Genomic DNA, 22,086 nt, shown 5'->3' with positions numbered 1-22,086 from the left:
TCCTGCCTCTGAGATCATGGTCTCCTGAATGGCCAAACTTCTGGCTAATATTTGAGGGACTATTAGAACCTAGTAAGGAATAAATGGGTATGGCTAAGGTTGACTTGCAAATTCAGTGTCCTAAGTAATGCAAGGGCCACGGGCAGGGCATTCAACCTGTCCTCTTATAGGGAAGGATAGAGACCCTCATCAAAATAGGGCTTGTCCTGCGTGCTACTGTAGGCTTGATAAAGCTGTTTCCACTTTCCATACATGTTCATTTCTCTCATCTGCGAGGGGACTGGCTACACATTCCCTTTGTTCAAGATCACTTGGCACTCAGCCCTTGTAAACCATCCACAGGAGTGTTCACCTGGCTGTCAGTTACGTTGTTGCCTCCCTCTTAAACTGATAGATGAATCTGTCTCCTGTCTCCCTTTAAACTTTAAAGCTCTGTATCCAACTTCCCAATCAACAACTCAGCTTAGATGTCTTAGAGGCATTTCAAAGTTGGGTGCCATTGCCATTATTATCATCCTTACTAATCTCAACGTGTTAGAATTAGACGGTACCACCGAGGAGCACTCTTCTAAGTGCATCATGTGTCCAAAACTCAATGCTCAATTCACACCCAATCCATCATGCTTCTCCCACAGACTTCTCCATTTACTTCAGTAAATGACATTCCCCTGGTTCATCAAACCATCGACCTAGAGGCTAGCCTTCATTCTTCTTACACAGTCCCAGTCCTATAATACATGCGTTAGTGCCCTGTACAAACCCACACATTCATGGTACTCATGCATGCCTCTCTTATGGTTTCTTCTGGTAAGCATCTATGTTTTGCAGGTTTTCCCAAGACCAAAGACTATCCACACTACCCACAGAGCATGGCAGAAACTTGAGGGTTTTCTAACAGTTGTTGTCTAATAGTAATAGAAAGGAAACCCTGGATCAGCATTCTGTCTCTCTTCCAACTCTTTCTTCCCTTCTGGAACATGAGATGTGTTTGTGAATTAAGTCACAGTTTTTCTCAGTGATACAGTGGCATTCTGCCCCATCAACTTCATTCTCTCGATGGTCTACTTCCCCCATTCTCCTAATCACACTCTTTGATTGCCTCCAAACCAGCCACTTGTGCTCAAAGCTAAGCGAGAAACACTCAACTGAACAACCACAGAATAATTGCTTTTCTCATGCCCACTGCTACTACCTGCTTGAATAGTCCAAATGTCATCATGACATATGATTACAGTAAATTCATAGACAATCACCCTGCTTCTTCTGGCCTTCTTGGAGCCTGCATTCCACACAGGAGCATTATAGCATATGAGATGACCTCCTTGCTGAGAGCCCGCCAGTGGTGCCCCAGCACACTTAGAACAACATTCTGTATTAACCAGGAGTTTCAATGCTTGGGGGTCATCTGGATTCTCAAATCCTATTTATAAGTCTCTAGCCCCCAAACCCCATTCCTCCATCTCTCTCATCTGTGAGCATGGTCATCTGGTTGCTCACAGACCTTTGTACCTGCTCCTTGTGCCTAGAAAGCAGGTCCTACTTTTCTCAATGAAACTTGCTTCTTTGCCCTATCAAGGAATGAATGTGGGTGTGAGGTTTTTTGGGTTTTTTGTTTTACAAAAAACTTCCTAAACTGTAAGAAATCTCAATCCCCATCACTATCCATTTCTCCTGCTTTATTTCTTCCTACCTTCACTATCTAATATTGGATTTGCTTTGTCATTTGCTATGTTGAATACTCTGGAATTCTTGGCTGCTACTGTGCACTCTAATACCTAGAAACATATCTAAAACATATTAGGGGATCAATGTGTATCTGTTGAGTATATGGATGAATAAGCGAATGAGTGAGTGAATGGATGGATGGTTCCCTACTGGACTAGACTTGAAGCTCATGAGAGCCACAGGATATCACAATATTTGAGACAAAGAACAAACAAGGTAAGAGGATGGGAGGTACCATCACAGGACACATAACCCTTTATACCGAGTGTCTCACTGTAGATACTTATTTCCTGGTGTTGATTCATCTACAAATGAGGAGAATTGCCATCTAAAGCTATGCTAACCTCTCTGTCTTTGTATTGTAGGCCTTACCAGAGGGACAGACAGCTTCGTGGGACACAGCCAAGGAAGATGAAAACCGCAATAAGAATCGATATGGGAACATCATATCTTGTAGGTGTTCTTCCGGGTCTCTCTATTTGTTAGATTTTGGGAAACATGGGAGAAAGAAAAAGGTTCTCTTTTCTTGGGATTTGATATAAAATAATCCTTATGTTTCCAGCTTCAGGTTAGTAGATTTTTACAATGATCTTAAGAAGGGATGATACGTCCCAAATAAAGTCAGTAAGAATCCTAAGGGAGGAGGGAAAGGGGGAGAGAGACAGAGGGACTGCCACAAAACTGACTGTGACTCACTTCTAACACACATAGCACTTCCAGATGATGACATAGACAGCCTGTGAAGCAGTGCACACTTGGGAGAGCACAAAGTATTGAGTCAGTGATCTGATAAGAGTTTCCCACGACAGCCTTCCTGTGATCTAGTGTAGCCCAATCCACGCCCACCGACTGACTAGCATTTCTTAAGATCTCAGAGTACCCCAATTTGGGCAAAGAATGGAGAAAGTGGGGAATCCTAGGAGACAAGTTATTTCTAGCACACTTCAAAGTTTTGTTTTAACTGTCTAGACATCATCATAGAAAAAAAGCTGGAGAAAGAATAAGACACGGGCAAATTGTAAAGGGAGAGGCAGAAGTTTTCGCTTAGCTGTTTCCTGTGCTGATTTAGGAATGAGTTCTGAATAGTGGAACTAATCAGAAAACATTTATAATTTCTCTCTTGCTTGCAGACAGCAAGATTTTTTTTCAAGTGAAGTGGCAAAGAGAGAGAGAGATTCAGCTAGTCAGCAAACATGTATTAAGGCATGACGTGTGGGCCTGTGCCGAACACTTCCTGTGCTTGACACTGGGAAGTGCCTTTGTTCTGGGACAGGTGGCTGTTCATTATAACTTGTGTCCACCACCTTCTGCTTCTGTTCAATTGGACATTATCCAATGTCCTTGTCCGGTTGTGTGCTCAGATAGGGTCTACTGTCTGAAATAGGTTTCCAATGCCCTGTCCTAGGGAGATTGCACAGCTGTGTAAAAATGCCTAGAGAATAAAGAAGGCCAGGGGACAGAAGCCAAAATGTATGAGAGATTTCTAAAAGATAGGAGAAGCCTCCTCAGTCCTCCTTGGACTCAAACTTGCCTGGGCCATCACCAACTGTCCCCTGGATCTTGTTTAGTCTCTTCCTGTCCCCTCCATATCCAGCTGGCCCAAACTTTTTACCTATCTGATCCCTGACAGGACCCATGAAGATCTTGACGACTTGACTTAAATGATGTCATTTTCCTATTAAAAGCTCTTTGGATGTTTGTTTTCACTCTTCAGAGTTCTCCTCTGTGCCAGGCTTTTTCGAGACCCATTCATGTGGACTCAGTCCATCACAGGCTCCTTGGTAAGCCACACTGGCTGTCCCACAGCATATGAGGTTCCCATGTCCTTCTATACCTCAAGGTCACCTTGACACATTCCATTCTCTCCATCAGAGTTCCCTCTTCTCTCTTTGACTTACTAAGACATACTTCTCTGACTCTCAGCTATCATCACTCTCTAGGGGAATGTCTCTGACCCTAGCATGTAGACAAACCCCCATTTTTCAGCCCTAGAGCTCTGTGTCTTCTGTTCACTCTGGGCTTTGTCATCATTGTACCTTGAGAGGCATTTGGCTGAGCCTGCTTGCTTGCCTCCCGTAGCTGCTTCACAGCAGCAAAGCCACAACCATCTTGCGTTTCTATTTCCCCAAATCTTCTATATGACTGGTGTCTAAAAGTAGGAATTGAACAGATGAGGATCTTGTAGGGAGGATCCTGTGGGCTTGCTCTCTGCTCTGTCCCCAAACTAACAGCGAATACCTTGGAAGGACAATTGGGTGAGGCTGGATCAAGACAACATTGGAATGATACGTCCCAAGATAGAAGACCAGAGTGAATACAGGACCTAGGAAGGAGAGAAGGACACACCATTCCTGCTGAAGACCCCAGTTGAGAGTCAAGAGTGCATGACTGGAATTGCACTCCATTGCTATGGTGACTTCCCAGGACCTATATCCACATCACTTGCTGTATAGAAGCATCAATGGCAGATGGGTACCAGAGGCAGGATCACGTTAACAGGGACCAGGTGCCCAGAGCCACTACTCTAGGAAGCTGCAGTCTAGCTGTGGATGCTATATGTGAGCTCCTTTTTGAGGTATGTGCTCCTCATGTTTCCACCTTGCCCTGTCCATATCTTTTTGAGTAAAGATCTTACCCAAAGTCAGGGAAGGATGCTATGCCCAAGCCCAGGGCAGACAGCAAATATGAAGGATTCACATGCCTGGGAGAAACCTCAGCCCTGATACTCCAAGTTTCCCATCAGTCCATAGAAGGGCCTCTTCCACATCTCTTTTTAGATTTCCACAGAGATCACACTGCAGTTGTTCACAGCAGTGGTGAGCTTTACAACAGTTTTCTGGGATGCCTTTCATCCTGCCTCCCAGCCTTCCAGTGTTAGCTTTTACTCCTACAGTCATGTTTTGCTTTAGAATTCTTGTATTATATCCACCCATAAAGAAAAAAAATGGAGATGGAGAAAATTTAGGAGCCTTAATGGTATCCCCTTGGCGATTTTAAATGAACCCTAATCCCTTTTCTAACTGAGGTTCAGTAACTATCGCACAGCATGTCAGGTCTAGTACAGGTCTGTACTCAGCCCAGCAGAGAGTCAGTCAAGGTAACCTGTGTACCCAAAGAGCAACACAAGACCTAAAGGGGAACCCCGGGCTGGGAGGATGCATCTTGAGTTTTAATGAAACAGGTTAAAAAGAAACAGCCCAGAGGCCTGGAAATTGTCCTTGCTCTTATATGTTTTCCTCCCAAAGGCCATGCCTGTCCAGCCTTGATAAACAGAAATATTCTTGGCACAAGAAGAAAAACCAGCTGTGATTAGCATCTTAAGGGATCCAGGTTCCCAAAAGGCCAGAGTGGAGATCCCAGGCCTAGGCCACTGAGCACAGAAAAGATCAAAGTGGGAAAAGAGGGCAAGGGCTGCCATCAAACAACAGGGAAAGTGAAATCTTGGTAAAAGGCTCTTTCTTTCCAATGACCCTATTTAGAATGTAGTGTTGGAGTCTGGCCTTCCCAGGGAGTAGAAATGGAAAGAAGTAAACAGGAAATGAATGAGCGAAATGAGAACAAAGAGCCCTTTGCTTTCAGGTAGCTCCAGGGCAGAGACTTTGAGCTAGAAGAAATTTCAATAGCAAAGCATCCCTCTGTCACTCCACCCCTGTGTGGACTGGCAGGAAGGAGATGACTGTAGGAAAGGAAGGTCTCTCAAGGGCTGCAGATTCCATTAAATGGCACCATCCTGTGATCAGTCAGGATCCGAGCAGGGAATAGATGGGACCCCCAGATAACGTCTTTTAAGGAGAAGTAATGACAAGATGCTTTATAAAAGGGGTAGTCTAGGAACAGAGACACTAGAAACCACCAAGGAGGGAGAAATCACCAGGCCCTGGAAACAGAGGCTACCTGAGCACAGGTGTGTCCTCTGGTGGGGCAACTCCAACAAAGGGAGCTGGGGAATAAATCTCCTGACCCTGCTCTCTTGCCTCAATGCACTTTATGCCTTTGCATCAGCTAGTTGAACCCAGTTAGATGCCAGAGAGAAGTCAGGGCCAGCCCCATGCCTCTCAAGCTGTGGTCCCTGGTCAGGAGTAGCAGCATCACTTGAGAGCTCATTGGAATTGCTAATAACCAAGTACCTCCCTGGACCTCCAGCATCAGAAGGCATTGGGACCACAACCAGCAGTCTTGTTTAAACTCTTTAGGGATACTTTGAGACTCTCATATGCTCCTCAGAGTCCAGCCTCCTAGATCATAGAGCCAGGCAGAAAAGGTAAAACATGCATTGACTGAGGCTTTTTCCTAAGCCTTAGGGGAAATCTTAGAAAAGTTGCTGGGTTCTGGTGTGTTAGTGTCTTGGACAGGAGGTCAGTAAGAGAAATAAGTTGTCATCTGTGTTCTGTCAGTTAACTTCTGGTGACCTGTAGCAAGTCCCTTCCGTTTCTCTGATCTGTTTCTCACCTATAAGGTCTGATTCCAAAGCAGAAAACCTGTATTAAAAATGAATGGAAACAGGCTGGAGAGATGGCTCAGTGGATAAGAGCAACTGACTGGTCTTCTAGAGGTCCTGAGTTCAAATCCCAGCAACCACATGGTGGCTCACAACCATCTGTAATGGGATCTGATGCCCTCTTCTGGTGTGTCTGAAGACAGCTACAGTGTACTCACATAAAATAAATAAATATCTTTAAAAAAATAAATGGAAATGAAATATAAATCTGACATGGCCTTTGGAGTCATGGATTTTTAGTGTAGAGCAGGCTAGCCTCTGAGTTTATAGGACAGGACATATGACTCAAAGATCGATCACTATCCAAGGTCACACAGTGCACGGAGCCATATTGGATTTGGGCCTAGCCGCTTTTTGACTGCATGGTTCAAAGTGACTCTGGGCTGTTTGGCCACAGAGACTCACCCCGAAGATGACTGCCATAAATCTTAAGATTGTTGGATAAAGCCTCTCCCATGAATTTACGGCACAGGAGTATAACATTCAAGGGATGCCTCAGCTCGAGCAGATACCAGTTATCTCCTCAGTCAACACCCAGTGTCTCCACCACCTGACCTCATCGCCTGACTTCTTTGCCTCCAGCTATCACTGCCTATACCCTCATCTCCCCCTCCTTCATATTTCACAAAGGTCACTCCCCCTACCTGAAAGCCTTAAAAGCTGCAATGTTCATCCCAATAAACGAGACCTTGACAACAGAACTTTTGCTTGGTCTCCTTCTTCTCTTCACCCCCATTTTGGCCCACAGGTAGAAAGCCTCTTCGGGACCCTGAATAACTGGGTCCCCGCTGGCGGGGACAACACAGTTACACAATGAGTCTATAGGACTGCCATGCCCCAAGCCTTTCTCCTGCCAGGATGCCATATGCTTCTTGCCAAAGGATATCCCTACCTGAAGCCACCTATGTTTTCCAGGAGTATATGTTGCCAAGATCCCAACTTCATAACAAATAAGGTCCTTCCCTGAGGAGGGTAGGGTCACCACATGCAGAGAAGACTCTACCCCCAAGAAGAGCCCAAGTTCAGAATAAGCCTGGAGGCCCTCTCATACCGCAGGATTCCCTAAAGCTTCCTGGAAAAAGAGCTAATATGATGGAATGGGTCTCTGCCTCTACTCGGCTTGTCCTTTCTGAGGGTGGCCCTTGGTGCGTCCTACTAGCTTCTCCTAGTACAGAAACCATTGGTATCCTGCCATATCTCCCACATTTCCCTGTTGTCCATGCCCCTAGTTTTACTGTCCGCATCTATGTCTTTCTCTTGAGGATGTGTTCTGGTCACTGGACCTTCACTCTCTGTAGGACAGACCACAGTGCTGTCTCGGGAGTTGCCTTCAGCTGATGGCTACTGCAAGTGCGTGTCTAAGAACCTCAGCTGCCCCTCTCTGAAGTTCACATTCCCTGTCTTCTCCCAGAGCTCTGCAGAAGCTGGGGGGTGAGGTGGGGACTAAGTCCTCTTTGTCCAGATCTGGATGATAGTCTCTTGCTGGGTTCTTTTCTTCCTGTTATTTCCTGAGAGACCCTCCCAAATCACTAACTTAACTCAACTCTTCCACTCTGGTTCTGCTTCCTCAGTTCCTCCAGTAAGGTCTCCTGGTGGGGTACTCCCTGGTAACCTGCTAAGGATGCAAAGAGATGCAGTTGGAGCAACACTGCCCTCTGTCCACTCTGGGTACTCTTCCCTTCTGTACTTCCCCTTCCCCATGGCTCTGCCATGGGAGCTGCCCAACTTCAGCTAGCAGCTAGCATGGATCTGTCAAGACCGGGAGATACACAGAATGTGTGTGTGTCCTCCTTGTGTGGTGCCCAAGCTATACCTTCTGTGTCTCAATAAGGGTAATTCAATCAAGATTGAATGTTTAGACCTTTAGCTTCAATGAGGTACCCAGGCAGTCCCTGTGGAATTACCGGCCTCCTCCCTACCCACTCGCACAAGATGATAGCATTAACATTTCCAATACATCTAGGAAATGGTTTTTCAGCTCCACAATTCATTGTAATGAGTCAAATCTCTTTTCTCTGAAAAATTGCACCTGTTTTTTTTTACCCTTTGCAGTGCCCAGAAGACAGGAGGAAAGACTATAGAGTATGCAAATGATATTCTCTCCCAGCCCCGCCTCTCTAAAGTGATTCTCTATTGAAACGGATGTGACTTGTGATGACTGATTTATTGAGTTCTGTCTGATAACAGAGAAAGGGAAAGGAAGCTGGGGACTGGCTTTTAGTTAGAATTGTGCAAAGGAGCAAACAGAACCTTCTCCTCTGTAGAAGGTGTGAAATAACGAGACGTGGACAGGGGACCAGTGTTGGAGGCTGAGATGTTGATGGGAAGCAAGGGAGAGAGGGATGGGCAGGCAGTAGGCCTTGGAGGCCAGCTAAGTTCACCACTACATGAAGAAGCTGTCAGCCTTATACTGTGTCTTGAGTGACAGAACTCCATGGGACATTGAGTTTCTCATCCATCAAGTAAGGTGCACCATACACATCTGAGTTACTTTCTTTTAATCCTAGAAGTAGTGTCTACACAGCTTCCAGGATAGTGCATAGAACGCCTTCTTCTCTGCATACACATAAATTCCTATCCCTTAGCATCTGCCACTTCCTGGCCCAGTTGCAGGAAGGTCTCCTAGTCTTTCACAAGAGAGATTAAGGTGAGCATTGAGGATAAGACTGTGCTAAATAACTGAACAATGAGATATGCATGCTAAAAACAGGGCATGCACCATCATCTTGTGAAAAACTCGCTAAGACATACCATGCCAGGTCTCACTTGCAGTTTCTGATTCAGAAAATCTGGAGGAGGTCCAACTATCTGTATTTCTAAGGACCACACTTGGAGATCTATTGGTCTAAAATAATAATAAAAAGCTGATTTTATATACTTGTGTTGATTCATATAGAAAGTCGGATGTTATATTTGGTTTCATTTCATCTCTGTTATAAGTCTGCATGAAAATATGGTTTTGAGATTATAGCTGGATAAATCAAGGTTCAAGGAAAGTTGTGACCTAAGCCAAGTGGTATGATGATATAGCTGGAGACTGGGGAGTCTCGGGTCTGCTTTTATAACTTAGCCAATTCTTCAGTTCTCTTCTGATAAAGACAAGAATTGGCTGTCAATCTTGGGGCAGGACAGGCTGGGACTACAGGTATGATGAGGGTTCAGCTATGAAGAGAAGAAGATGTGATCTGAATGCACTGTCTTAGATGAATGTGTGCCTTAGAACATGTAAAGGGTCTGTGACCACAACAAACACAGTATATTCGAGCAAGTTAAGGGCCAAGGTTATCAGGGCAGGGTGTGGCGAGGGGAAAATGACAAGGTGGTAGGTTCCCAGGCAATCTGGGCATGTGTGGCTTTGTGGGGTATGATTAGAGTCTCTGTTAGTGATGTACTCTATCTGAGCCATGTCAGTGAACAAAAGCAAAGTTTTCAACAGAATCTTAATATCTGCAGTTTGAAATTGGTGATAGTGGGAATATTTATAGCCCAGAAATCAGTAGTCATGATACCTCACAACGTTTTCCCTTAGAGAGTGTATAAAACATTTATCAGCATACCATTGGTCCGCATTCTAAAGAAACAGATAGATTGAACGGAGAGGGCGATGTCCTCCCACCCCTGCAGATGTGTTCATGGGACATCTCCACGTCCTTCCTATCCCCTCTATCAGCTACCAATGGTTATTTTGTTCCTGCTTCCCACCTCCTCAGGGAACCTGGGGGATCCAAGCTCCTGCACTTCCATCTCCCCTCACAGTTGGGGAGCTTCTCCTCCTCCACATGACTCTTCATAACTCTTCCCTTTGTCTTGACTCTCAAACACTGCATGCTAAATTAGCTGTTTTTCGAGCTTGCAAAATGTAGATAGAGCATAATGAACACTCTGGGCTGCTTGTAAATTGCCTTGTATAAGCTCCTTCCCATCGTTGGCTGCTCCATCCTTCTCCGTGTGCATGTGAGTAAACAGAATTTTTATCTTTCTAATTACATAAAGTTAGAAGAAGAAAGGGACACAGAATAATATTAGCATTTCCCAGAACAGATAAATAAACCATGAGGCCACCGCCACTCTTTGCATTGCCTTTCTGGTAGACCTGGATCCCAATTGTGTCCTCTAAGGAACGCATACATCACTCTCGTCCTCTGCAGATAAAGAGATTCGTCTCTGGGCGGATGCACAGATGGGGAAACATCAGCTTTCTAGGTTGTCTCTGCTGCCACCCCACTATCCACCCCATACGCAGCCCCAAACCTCCATTTATTGAGTCCCTGCTGTATGCCTGGCACTATCCTTTATTTCCTTAGGAGCAATTTTTAGCTTTATAGAGAGTCGGAGTGGCGGGTGTAGAATTGTGCACCACTTACATGTTTCCCTTTCACCAACACTTTCACATTAGTGCAGAACATGTGCTGCAGCTGATGAACCAACATTGGTCCATTCTTATTAGTTCAAGTTCATAATTTACACTAGGGCTTGCCCTGTGTGTTGTTCAGTTCCAGAAAAATGCATATATTCCAATTATAGTATTTTATAAAATAATTTCCTCTCCCTAAACATCCCCCTTATTCAACCTACTTAAACTTCCTTCCTCCTCTTCTAAGCCTCTGCCAATGACTGAGGTTTCTATAGACGCCACGATTTTGTTTTGTTTTGTTTTGTTTTTGCCTGTTTTGGAGTATTACATAGTTAGAACAATATGTAGACGCAACATTCAATGTAGCCTTTCCAGTTTGGCTTCTATCACTTAACAATATGGGTTTAAGTCTCTTCCGTGTCCTTTATAACATTCGAGTTCATTTCTTTTTATCACTGAATAATATTCCAGCATGTAGCTATATCACCCTGTATTTATCCAGTTTCCTTACTGAGGATATGTTTGGTTGTTTCCATGTTTTTACAATCGTGACTAAATGTGCTGTAAACATTTGGGTAGGGTTTTTTATGTAGACATAAGATTGCAGTACATTGTGTAAATACCAAAGAATGTAATTGCTGGATCACATGGTGAATGGATTCTTAATATTGTATGAAATGGTCCTACTGTGTATTTTCACCAGAAGTGAATGGGGGAGCATTCCTGATACAAGCGTTGGCAAGCATTTTGCCACTGTTATAATATGTAATTATTTTGCTGTTTAAATTTGCAACTCCCTAGCTCTTTGAGTCTTGGTGCTTTAATGTGGCATGGAGAATACACTGCTCTAATGTGTCTTTCTCCTCTGTCTCCATTGTTATTGTTGCCTTTCACAGTCAGTGATCCCAGAACAAAAGACTCTTCCCAACCCAACCACCACTGAACCTATTACAATGCCTTGGCTCTTTTGGGATCCCCTCTTTCATGTTTTTCTCTAAGAGAAAGACTTCCTTGATGCCCATGGATCAAACCTTCCTCGTTTTAAGTTCCTTGGTCACATTTTGGTACACAGAGCTATCTATTTCTTGCTTTCCATACCTGGATGACTCACTTCTATTCATGACTCATCTCCTTGAACAAATTACCCAGAATCCTTAAGGACGAAGCTCACTTGCTGTAACTCTTTCTTATTTCCTTCAGCTAGTCTGGCACAAAGTAGGTACTCAACAAATATGTTCTTCATAAATAAATATAAATATCGGTAGATACCCTGATGGTTAGAGACACATTTAATGTTTAAGGACATTTGACTAGAAATAGTTTCTGTCTTTTGCTTTGTTTCTAATGATTTTTGCTTTTGGATATATGTATTGTTTTTATTTTATGCATTGAAAAATATCCTTTCAGCATTTTAAGCCAGAATCTCTGTTCCCACTGTTATGGTCTCCAGGCAAGCATAATTCAGTAAGTAAGGAGATTTTGATCTGCCTCCTTAGTATAGCAGGCAATTCATCAGTCTTATAAATAAAAAAGATTTTGAACCACTAAGTCATTAATAAGAATGCTGAATAGAAAAAGAACATGCATCTCCCTTTTCTGAGACTTACAGATTCTGTAACTGCTGGTAAGAGGGCTTGATAGCCTGTGTCAGAGTCAGGTTCCAGTCCTGCTAAATGGCCATCCCCAGGGAGTCCCCCTCTCTTTGGTACTGAGGGCTGTGGATTGGGGAGCATTCTCAAAGATAGTAATCATGTTGGTAGAGCAGAATGGATCTTTTTTTTTAAGTTTAAAATACAGACTTTTTTATTGGATATTTTATGTATTTACATTTCCATTTTATCCCTGTTCCCAGTTCCTCCCTCTCCCTTCCCCCCCTACCCCTGCTTCTATGAGGATGCTCCCCCTCTCACCCACCCACTCCCACCTCAGCACCCTGGCATTCCCTTGCACTGGGGAAACCAGCCTTCAAAGAAGCAATGGTCTCTCGTCCTGTTCATACCAGATAATGCCATTCTCTGCTACCTATGCAGCTGGAACCATGGGGTCCCTCCATGTGTATTCTTTGGTTGGTGGTTTAGACCCTGGGAGCTCTGAGGGGTCTGGTTGGTTGATATAGTTGTTTTTCCTATTGGGCTGCAAACCCCTTCAGCTCCTCAGTCCTTTCTGTAACTCCCCCATTGGGGTCTCCATGCTCAGTCTGATCATTAGCTAGAAGCGTCCTCATCTGTATCAGTAAGGGAGTAGCTTTCTAATCTGCAGAAGTGCTTAACCTCTGGTGAGCCCTACTTCCTTCCTGTAAAGAGAGAATCATAATAGCACATTACCGTGACCGTAGTAAGATGAAGAACTGTTTTGAGGGAAAAGGGAATAAGCTAATGTATTTAGTATTGGGGACTCTTAAGACTTTCAGTAAAGTTTTAAGTTCAAATTCTCCTCGCCTCATATCCCACATCTCCATCTCATACCTACTAAGAGTTGCTGCCTGCTTACTCCTCCTTCTAGTGGCTTCTACTAAAATTTTTCCTCCTTGGAGAATTAAAAAAAAAGGCATCCAAGCATGGTAGTTGCTGTCTGTTGGTGCTCATAACTGATTCTGAGCTAATAGATAGGAGTGTCTTATACCAGCCCAGGGCCCGGTTTGCTCATAGCTGGACCAATTCCTGGCCTTTTAGGTGATGTCACATTGCAAAGAGCTGACCGGTTCAAGATGACTTCTTTGCAACCAGGAATTCTCCTTGTGTCCAATTCCTACCAAAGAAGTCCACACTGATCCCAGTCATAGCAATTTTTCCCAACTCTAGAGATCTGAAAATGTCACCTCATGTCCTGCAAGGGTAGGGACCCCTTGTTGCTTTTCTAAATTATCTCACTTCTTAAAAGTTTCTTCCATCACTCAACTAACAACTTCTCTAGCTTATCTCCTGCTGCAAATACTCACATGGTTTCTAGCTCCTACTTAGAGCCCTTCGAAAGAAGGAGTATGTGAACTCAGAGTTAACAGGCCCCAACTTTTTTATGTTCCCTTATTCAGTGGTCACGTGGCCAATTTTCATGAGCCTCTGTTTGCTCGTTTGTAACAAGGACTAAAGGCATCATTCTGCCTCTTTCCTGAGGTCACTGAGAACACGCAATGAGCTCATTCATGTATACACTCAGTGAGTGCCTCCTGTGAGCTAAGCCCCTTTAGGGATTCAAGGGATGGAACAAGGAACAAGGTAGCTAATGCCTTTATCTCAAGAAAGTTCAGTTAGTACTAGCAAATGTGTTTATAAACTGAGGGGTACTGTAGATGTCCAAAAGGAAATGCTGGTTGTCCTCCTTAACCCTAGGAGGACTTAGGATGCCCATACCTCTCTATTCCACTGACTGTGATCCCTTCTCTGCCCTGGAGTAGGAAGGAATTGTTGGGGGCAGGGCATGCAATAGCAGGTTCACAATGATCCAGGTAGCAGACTGAGGATCCTTCCTTTCCAGCAGACCCAATCAAGATGTTCCTTAGCATGTGTATATTAGCATGTCAGGATTGACTTTAATTAATTGCAAAGGATTATCCAGCCTTTTCTGATGTGCCATTTAAGTGATTTCTAACTTGGTGTTATTTGAAGCAAGCATGTTATCGACTAAAGCCCATAATCTTGTTTATGCCTGGATTGTGTTTGAAAAGGCATCTTCAGTAACATGATTTTGAGTTACTGATGACCTCTTTTCTAATGATTTAGTCCTCAGTTTAGTGGTGGCATTGATAACAATACATTACCAACAACCTGTCTGCCCCAGTGCTCCAAGAGACAAACATAAAGTAGTTGGTGTCCACGGTAAACAGGTAAACGTGCTGGTTTTAAGCAAGCAGGTAAATGAAGCATATTCATTCAGACTCCATGACTTTACGTAAATGAATGTACCTAGGTCAGCTGCCCTTGTTTTGTCCCCCAGAGCAGGCGTTTCCATTTGCAAATTTAATGATGAAATCGCTAAGCTGCAGTTAGCTGACACACCTGCTCAGATGATGGTGGAAACATCATCAAAGTAGGAAGTAGAGAAGAGGTCCTTTTTCAGATCTGTCCCCTCTCAGTATCTCTACTTCTTCATCCACAGATAGCTTAACTGTGAGAAATGGTACGGTAGCTGGTATACAGGAACTAATCAGAGGCAACTCTAATGGAGAAAAATACTGACCCCACCCCCACCCCACAGCTTCTCATCAACCACTGCCTGCTTTTTGTCCTCTCTACAGATGACCACTCCCGAGTGAGGCTGTTGGTGCTGGATGGAGACCCTCACTCAGACTACATCAATGCCAACTACATTGATGTGAGTATCTTGATGGAGTTAAGCAGCTCTGAGCTACTGACTGTCCAGGCTTGAGATCTGACTTACGAGCTGTCTTTAACCTGTCTACTAGAAGGTAGTCAAAGCGTCTCCAAAGTGGTATATCTCTTCCTTAGTTCATGTGATGCAGTTGATTATCCAACCAAAGCTCTCTGCTCTCTGGAGTCCCAGGGTAACTCCTGGTCTTATGTATTCATCTCGTGTATTAATTTCTATGTGTCTGTCTACTCAGTCATTCATTTGAAGGTACAACCACTGATGCAGCAAAATATTCAAAGTTATTATCATGGGCGAAATATTGTGAGGCCCATAAAGCTTAAAATGTCAGGGTCTCTACCCTCAAAATCACCAGAAGAGAGAGATAGGCTATATGCATCTGTGGGTAAACTAGGGTAAATTAGAACGTGATGATTGGTATAGGTTCAGATAAAATACTGTCAGGATTCAGAGGTAGGAAATTATCACATCTTCCCTTAAGAATGCAAAAAATGATGTGAGCCCAAGCTTCAAGTGTAAATAAACTTCAAAATCAAAGTGAGAAATGAGGGGCCTTTGGTTAGAGAATTGCTCTTGCCGAGAGGAAAGCACCTGGGAAGAAATATGCATTATCTCTGTCTGAGGGTAGTAGAAACTATACCGGAATACCGGTGGGAATACCGGAGATGGGATTGGCATGAGATCCTTGATGGCTTAGAAGGTTGAACTCTGAAAGCAAGAGAAAACTGCTTTTGCTGGAAATGCTTGAAGGTGTTTAAACATGAGAGACCCCATTCATTATTAAGCTTCATAATTTATCTGCTACTGGAGGAAAGTAGATCAGAGAGAGGAGAGTCTGGAATTTACAGCCAAGTAGGAGAGAGGCTGTTCCCACATTCCATACACTACCAAGACACTCAGAGTGTGCACAGAAGTGAAGGGGTCTACAAAAGAACAATGACCACTCTTACCACGTGGGCATCCCAGCATTACTGATCCAAGTTGATGTCTCCGGGTCTCAGCTCAGAGCCCAGAGACCTTGAAAAATGACTGAAGAGATTCCCACTGGTCGCTCAAATATATTTATAGACCAGCTATCAAGGAAGTATAGTCAAAAGTCTTGTGAATTTTCTTATAACATAGCCTCAGCCAGACAGTTCATTGGTTCAACAAGTATTTCATGAGCCTTGAATCTGATACACCTCACACTTCACACAGAGTGAACACTTGGCCAGCAGATGCCGATCCAGCCGAGATTGGTTTGGCTCCTCCCTTTTCTCCCCTATCTTGATTATAGTTAGGTAAATGTGACTGACCTAAGGGTGACCACCAACATAGAGCCTTGCATGCCTGAGTTGCTAGAGGTTTCTAGCCTTCATTATGTGAATAGAAGCACCCAGCAAAAGCATAGTTCTAAAGGTACTTCAGTCAAGTGTGGGTCATCTGTCTGGTCATCCTTTTGACCCTCTCTACTCTCTTTTGCTTTGCACATGGTAGTGATTGTGCACTTGTGAGAGGAGCACAGTGTTCGGGAAGGATGAAAGCTTTCTCAATAAGAGGGGCTGATAAGACACCCAGGGACGACTGGAAGAGGGAAACCGAGGCACCTCTGCTCTGTTCCTTAGTGACCACGTTCCATCTACACTTCCAGCTTCCATCAGTTTGAGTTTCAGCTCCTTCCAGGCAGCCTCAGATCCTGGACTTTTATTCATTGTTCCTCTAGGGTCTCTAGGGACTGCTTATCTTAAGGTTGACCCATGGTTCCTCTCTGCCGTCATACTTCCCTAGAAACTGTAATACCAATTCTCCATGTTGAATTTCCTCTGTTCGAAATGCCCATGGTACTTTCCTCTTCCCTACTGGGTCTTGCCTAACAAAGGACCTACTATGTGGCCAAGACCTGGAACTAGAGCTTCAGCAGAAATAAAAAACAATATTCTCTGTCTCTGTCACCCTTTAGATGATTCCATGAGGAGGGATTCGGTTGTGAGCTGCTTGTCTCCAGCATGAGCATGTTGCTCCAAGAATTTACTTTCCTCTGTAATATTCATTTTGCTAATACCAAGCCAGCCTTCCACTGTGTTTTAGAAATGCTTTTTGGTAAGAGGGGTTAGATGAGGACAGACCTTCCAGAAAAGGGGCTATCAGACTGAAGCCTCAAAAGGGAATCTGATGAAAAGCTTCTTGAAGGAAATGACTTCTCAGTCTTGCCTCAGAAAGTAACAAAGAACCAGTGCAAGAAATCTAAGAATTAGTGATTGCTTCTCATGCACCAGTACATTACCCTAAGTAGTAATTCAACGTCACTGGATAACTACCTCTAAGTACCCATTGCCAGATGATGCTAGGTCTCTCAAGGTTACGTAACACATATCCAGAATCACAGATGGAGGAGCTACAGTTTAAATCAGGAGTGCTAAACTCTGTTTCTTCTAATAATAATATCAGCAACAATGTTATTTGGCTATTATGAGTCACTCTTGACCCTGCGTGGTATGCTTTAAGTGAGTCAACTTACTAAGACTCCTTAGTAACACTTCACAGTAGTTCTTATCACTCACACTTTGCAGATGGGGAAACTGAGACTGAAAGAAATTGCAAAGTTTATCCAATGTCGTATATCTGAACACAACCTGGGTATGAACCATAGCTGAGTGTCCCAACCCAGTGCTCAATCCTCTGGTTCTGACATCCCATAGCCTCCATTTAGTGGACACTCAGTTAGCACATGTTGATTCAGGTTGGACTGGTTCTTTTCTTCCCCACCTTGACTGTGATCAGATCGTATTAGAGTCCTACAGATATATAGCACATGCGTAGTCTCATGTACCCAAGATGTGATATCTATCTAGTATTTAATATCTAAATGGAAACTCCATAAAAATGCTTTTTCTAGGTGTTCACCCCATCTATAGTATAGTGATTGGCTGACCACATGTAGAACTGAGAAATTTTCATGTCGTATAGACAACAAGTGAAATTGCTCTGAATGCAAGTGACTCTACAGTACCAGTCCTAATCAGGTCTGTAATTTCTGTCCTGTTATATCATTATGAATTGTTTTGCCAGCCTTTAAAGAGAGGAAACCAGGTATTGAAGTTAAGAGCACTGCCCTAGGTCACACAGCTAGACTCTAATTCTCTTCACAGCAAGCATACAGCACAGTCTCCTCCCTCTCTTTATAAGAAGTAGATTGGACAGACAGGCCAAATGTCTCTACCACATGCTGTCCTAATAGGTAGTGTCAGGCTCTGAGCTGTGTCTCAGTGGTTAGGATCAGGGACTAATGAGACTATAGTCATGAATCCCATCCTTGTTGGGTCTGTTGAATACAGGTCTTTCTGATGACTAGCTTTGTGACTATAAGTATTTATTCATTCTGATAGCTACACGATACAATTTAAAGATGCCAGCCCGCAAGTATGTGGTAATTACTATAAAGTACCTATCAGGGTTCCGAGAGGAAACAAGCTGGCTCACAGGTATCAACCAGGGAATGATTAGTGAGAGCCTGAATAGTATTGGAGCAGGCTAACCAACTGGACTGTGTGGGGCATCTTGAGGCTAGAAATAGCAGAGATCTCAGCAGTCCTGTGGCTAGATAAGAGAGTGGCTATAAATGGAATAGATCCGTAAGGATACTGTAAGGATCAAGCTGTCTTGCTCTTGCCAAGGAGAAGCCAGCCATTGCTGGCATGGCAGAAAAAGAACCCAAATGGGTGTATGCCCCAATCTCCAACTGGCCTCTGAGCTTCTGCTACTTCTCCTAGTTAGAAAATGCCACCTAGAACCCATAAGACATGGGAGCCTATATTGCAATTAGCACAGTCATGTAGCAGTAATTGGCTAAACTGCTTTGGCTCCCGGTAAGTCGCACCCATGCATGTGCCCAGGAGCTATCTGGATTTGCAAAGGAAAGATACAGACACAGACACAGACACAGACACAGACACAGACACATACACACACACACACACACACACGTCAGTTAATTTTTGACACGTCATGACTAACTCAAAGACTGGGCACTCCTAAACCTTCCCCTGCTAGCAAATGCTCGCTTCTGATACTCCTGAGACTCCTAAACCTTCCCCTGCTGCCCTCTGCCCAATCAGGTAAGTGTCAAGTGACTGGTTGGCTTTCTCCCCTGCAGCTCTTTTATTCTATCCTTCTCCCCCAAGTCATGAGGATTCTCTCCTTCCTTTCTCTCAGTTCCTAGCTTGCATAAATCTAAAGGTCCCACTTCTGCACAGCCATTGGCTGTTGACTCTTAATTGATCGATCAAAAACCAACTGGAGACAAGGACCTTCAGTGTTTGGTCATGCAGATTACCAATTTTGGAGGGCCAGATTAATTCAAAGCAATGGAATCAATCCCCAACATGGTCACCTCCCGTGACACAGAACAAAGTGCAGGAAGGACAATAGGAGAAGAGCAGGGACAAAAAGATATAGAGAGACAAGTACTCTCGTGATGTTACCAATATGGGGCAGGGAAAGGAAAATCTCATTAACTGTGAGCCTACTTGAAATTCCAGTAGAACTGTATTCCTGCGTTCTCCTGGGGAATCCTGATAACTAACAGAGTCCAGGTTGCAGGAGGGGGGAGGAGCTATCTAGCCTTTGCTGCTTTACCCTGGTCTCTACACTAGCCCAAAGACAAGAGCTGGCTATTTGAGCTAGAGTCCCTTCTCCACAATTGAATCTTGACAATTTATTAAAATGACTCTTTTTGGATAATGAGCTGGATGAGGCCAACCCTGACGGAGCCTCTGGAGGCCGTGGTATGCTGCTGTCAGAACCAGCCCACTGGCATGTTTGTTTGCATACCGGAAAATGTATTGGCCACTTGATTCTGTTATAAATTACCAGCCTGGAAATAAATATCATAGCTGGGTCCACAGTAAGTAACAGATGCAGGAGTGCAGAGTGAGATAAATGTGTTTTGGATGCAAACCTCCTTCCGATTGTTCACGGACAGATGGAGGCAGGCCCGGTGCTGGTTTGCAGTCACTCTGTGTGCTGTGTTGGTAGGACTTAAATGAACTGAAAGTTCTTTTAAGGTTAGGAAGTTTTCTGCACTCACTCTTGGTGAATCCCCAGAGGAGACCCATTTAAGCAATACATTTCCTTTTATCTCCATTGCTGAAGGAACCTCGTGGTTTGAATTTTTCTCCTCTGGGGACTGTGTGGGTTTCTGGAGTCCAGAGAAGGTCTTTTTTGCTTAGATGCAGCATGAGGACAGGCACGTGGCATGCCAAGGTTGGCAGCCAAGACAAACATTTCAGTGTTTGAGAGCATAGCCTCAAGCAAGCCAGGTTCAGTCCTGCCCAGTACTTTTGAACATGGGAGGAGATAGACAAGGGTGTAAATGAATAAGCCATCTGGTGATTTGTGTTTTGAAGAAAAGGAAGTTAAGGGGACTAGAGAGATGGTTCAGTTGGTAAAGTGCTTGCCATGAAAACCCAAGGTTAATCCCTCGCACTCACATAAAAAGCCATGTTTGTCAGCCCTGCTAGAATACAGCACTGGGGATGTAGAAATGGCAGGTTTCGTGGAGATTCCTGGCCTGTCTAACCAAGTCAGTGGTCTCCAGGTTCACTGAGAAGAGTGATTGATAAAGACCTCTGACATCAACCTCTGGCCTCTACACATCTTCACACACGTCTGCATGTACCTCCACACACTTGTGCACATACATACAAACCCATGCATATGCAAAAAGGAAGCATAGAAAGGAAACTGGGAGTAGGAGACAGAAGCAGACAGAGACCTGACAACTGCTGTCTCAGACAGTGACTGGAAGTAAAGTAAAAGTCCAAGAGTGAGAGAGAAAAACAAACAAACAAACACACACACACACACACACACACACACACACACACACACACACACAAAAACCACTTCAGTATAGGGGAACAGGCAAAGGGCCCTGGTGCTAAGTCTTCTAGACAAATGTCCCTATTGCTTCCAAAGAGCCTCTGTAAGTCCTTGACAGCAATGGGAAGGTTAGGCAGACTGCTGAAGGCTCAAAGGGGGGGAATTCAGGAATGTCAAGAGGCCCAAACTAGAAGTTAATTAAACCATCACATCCTCAGGGAACATCCTCTGCTTCATGGCTGAGTCAGTTCCCATGGGTGCTCTACAGAGTCCCACATCTTCCCTCGGAAGTTCACAATCCCAGCTTGTAGGTGTCTGTGAGCTGCTCCAAAGGAGGGCTCACATCTACCTGGTTCACTTTCCCATTTCCAGCATTGTGAATAGCAGAAGGCAATCCCGTGGTGCTGGCTGGTTGAATCTGAAATGAGTACACAAACGAACAAATGCACAAACTAGTGAGCCTCCACAGTCCAACCTCACAAGTGATGTGTGAACTTCTTGCCCAGAAATTTTTACCATTAACCTTCATGTATATTTGAACCTTCTAAACCTTAGTCCCCTCCACGATCTTTGCCAATGCAAAACCAGACTGATACATGGCATCCCGCTCGCTGACCAACCTTTGCAGAAAGCTGCACCGAGTGGCGTGTTTCATGACTGAAGAGAAGAAAAATACAAAAGCTCTTAGTTCTGCTCATATCCCTGTATTCACTGGGGCATATGTGAAGCCCTGTGGAATCTCTCACAAGAAAAGAGCATCGTGGTGAAGGAGTTCCCTCTGAATCACAGAAGAGGTCATGTCTGAAGTCGCGGGTAGTAAGGATGCGTGCATTGAGGGAGTGGACACAGAGAGACAGTTGGGAGAAAAGTTCACGATGAGGGTGAGATGTGCGGTTGGTCTAACATGAAGCACTGGGAAATTACTGTGCAAGCAGTGTAGAGTCAATGCAGACTCAAAAAACTGACACCCTCAAGTGTATACCGAGAAGCCCGCCATTGTAGAAAGTAGATGAGATTCAGAAGTAAAAATGAGTTCTTGGAAAACATATAAAGGTTGGTGCTATGGCCCAGGCTGGGGGTGGAGGGGTTGGAGGGCTGGTGACATAGCTGACAAAAGAGTGTAGACACAAGAAACCTCATCATTCCAGGCTCTAGGGAGCCATTTTCTGTTCCTGAACCTACTCAAAAATGCTCAGAATCTAACTCTTCTATCAAACTGTCACAACCCTGTCCATCTTGATTTGAAGTGACAGACACACCTTTCCGTTGGTTTGTTCTGGGGGAAGGCTTGGTTACTCCTAACAAGGGAGGGCTCATCTGCCCA

At 44.2% G+C, this 22,086-nt stretch overlaps 1 protein-coding gene across 16 annotated transcripts in view; it reads left to right on the top strand.

Moving 5' to 3' along the window:
* Ptprt (protein tyrosine phosphatase, receptor type, T) overlaps positions 1 to 22,086 on the top strand; it is a 1,095,890-nt gene that overhangs the window by 1,024,391 nt on the left and 49,413 nt on the right. For all 16 annotated transcript variants that reach the window (NM_001108603.3, NM_001402009.2, XM_087653463.1 and 13 more), the window contains 2 exon segments: positions 2,091 to 2,178; positions 14,812 to 14,888. In NM_001108603.3, the coding sequence (NP_001102073.2) occupies positions 2,091 to 2,178; positions 14,812 to 14,888 (165 nt within the window).

The sequence above is a fragment of the Rattus norvegicus genome, chromosome 3 (genome assembly GCF_021556685.1).
Source record: "Rattus norvegicus strain SHRSP/BbbUtx chromosome 3, alternate assembly SHRSP_T2T, whole genome shotgun sequence".
Classification (NCBI taxonomy): domain Eukaryota; kingdom Metazoa; phylum Chordata; class Mammalia; order Rodentia; family Muridae; genus Rattus; species Rattus norvegicus.
This window is presented reverse-complemented; position numbering and strand designations above follow the sequence as displayed.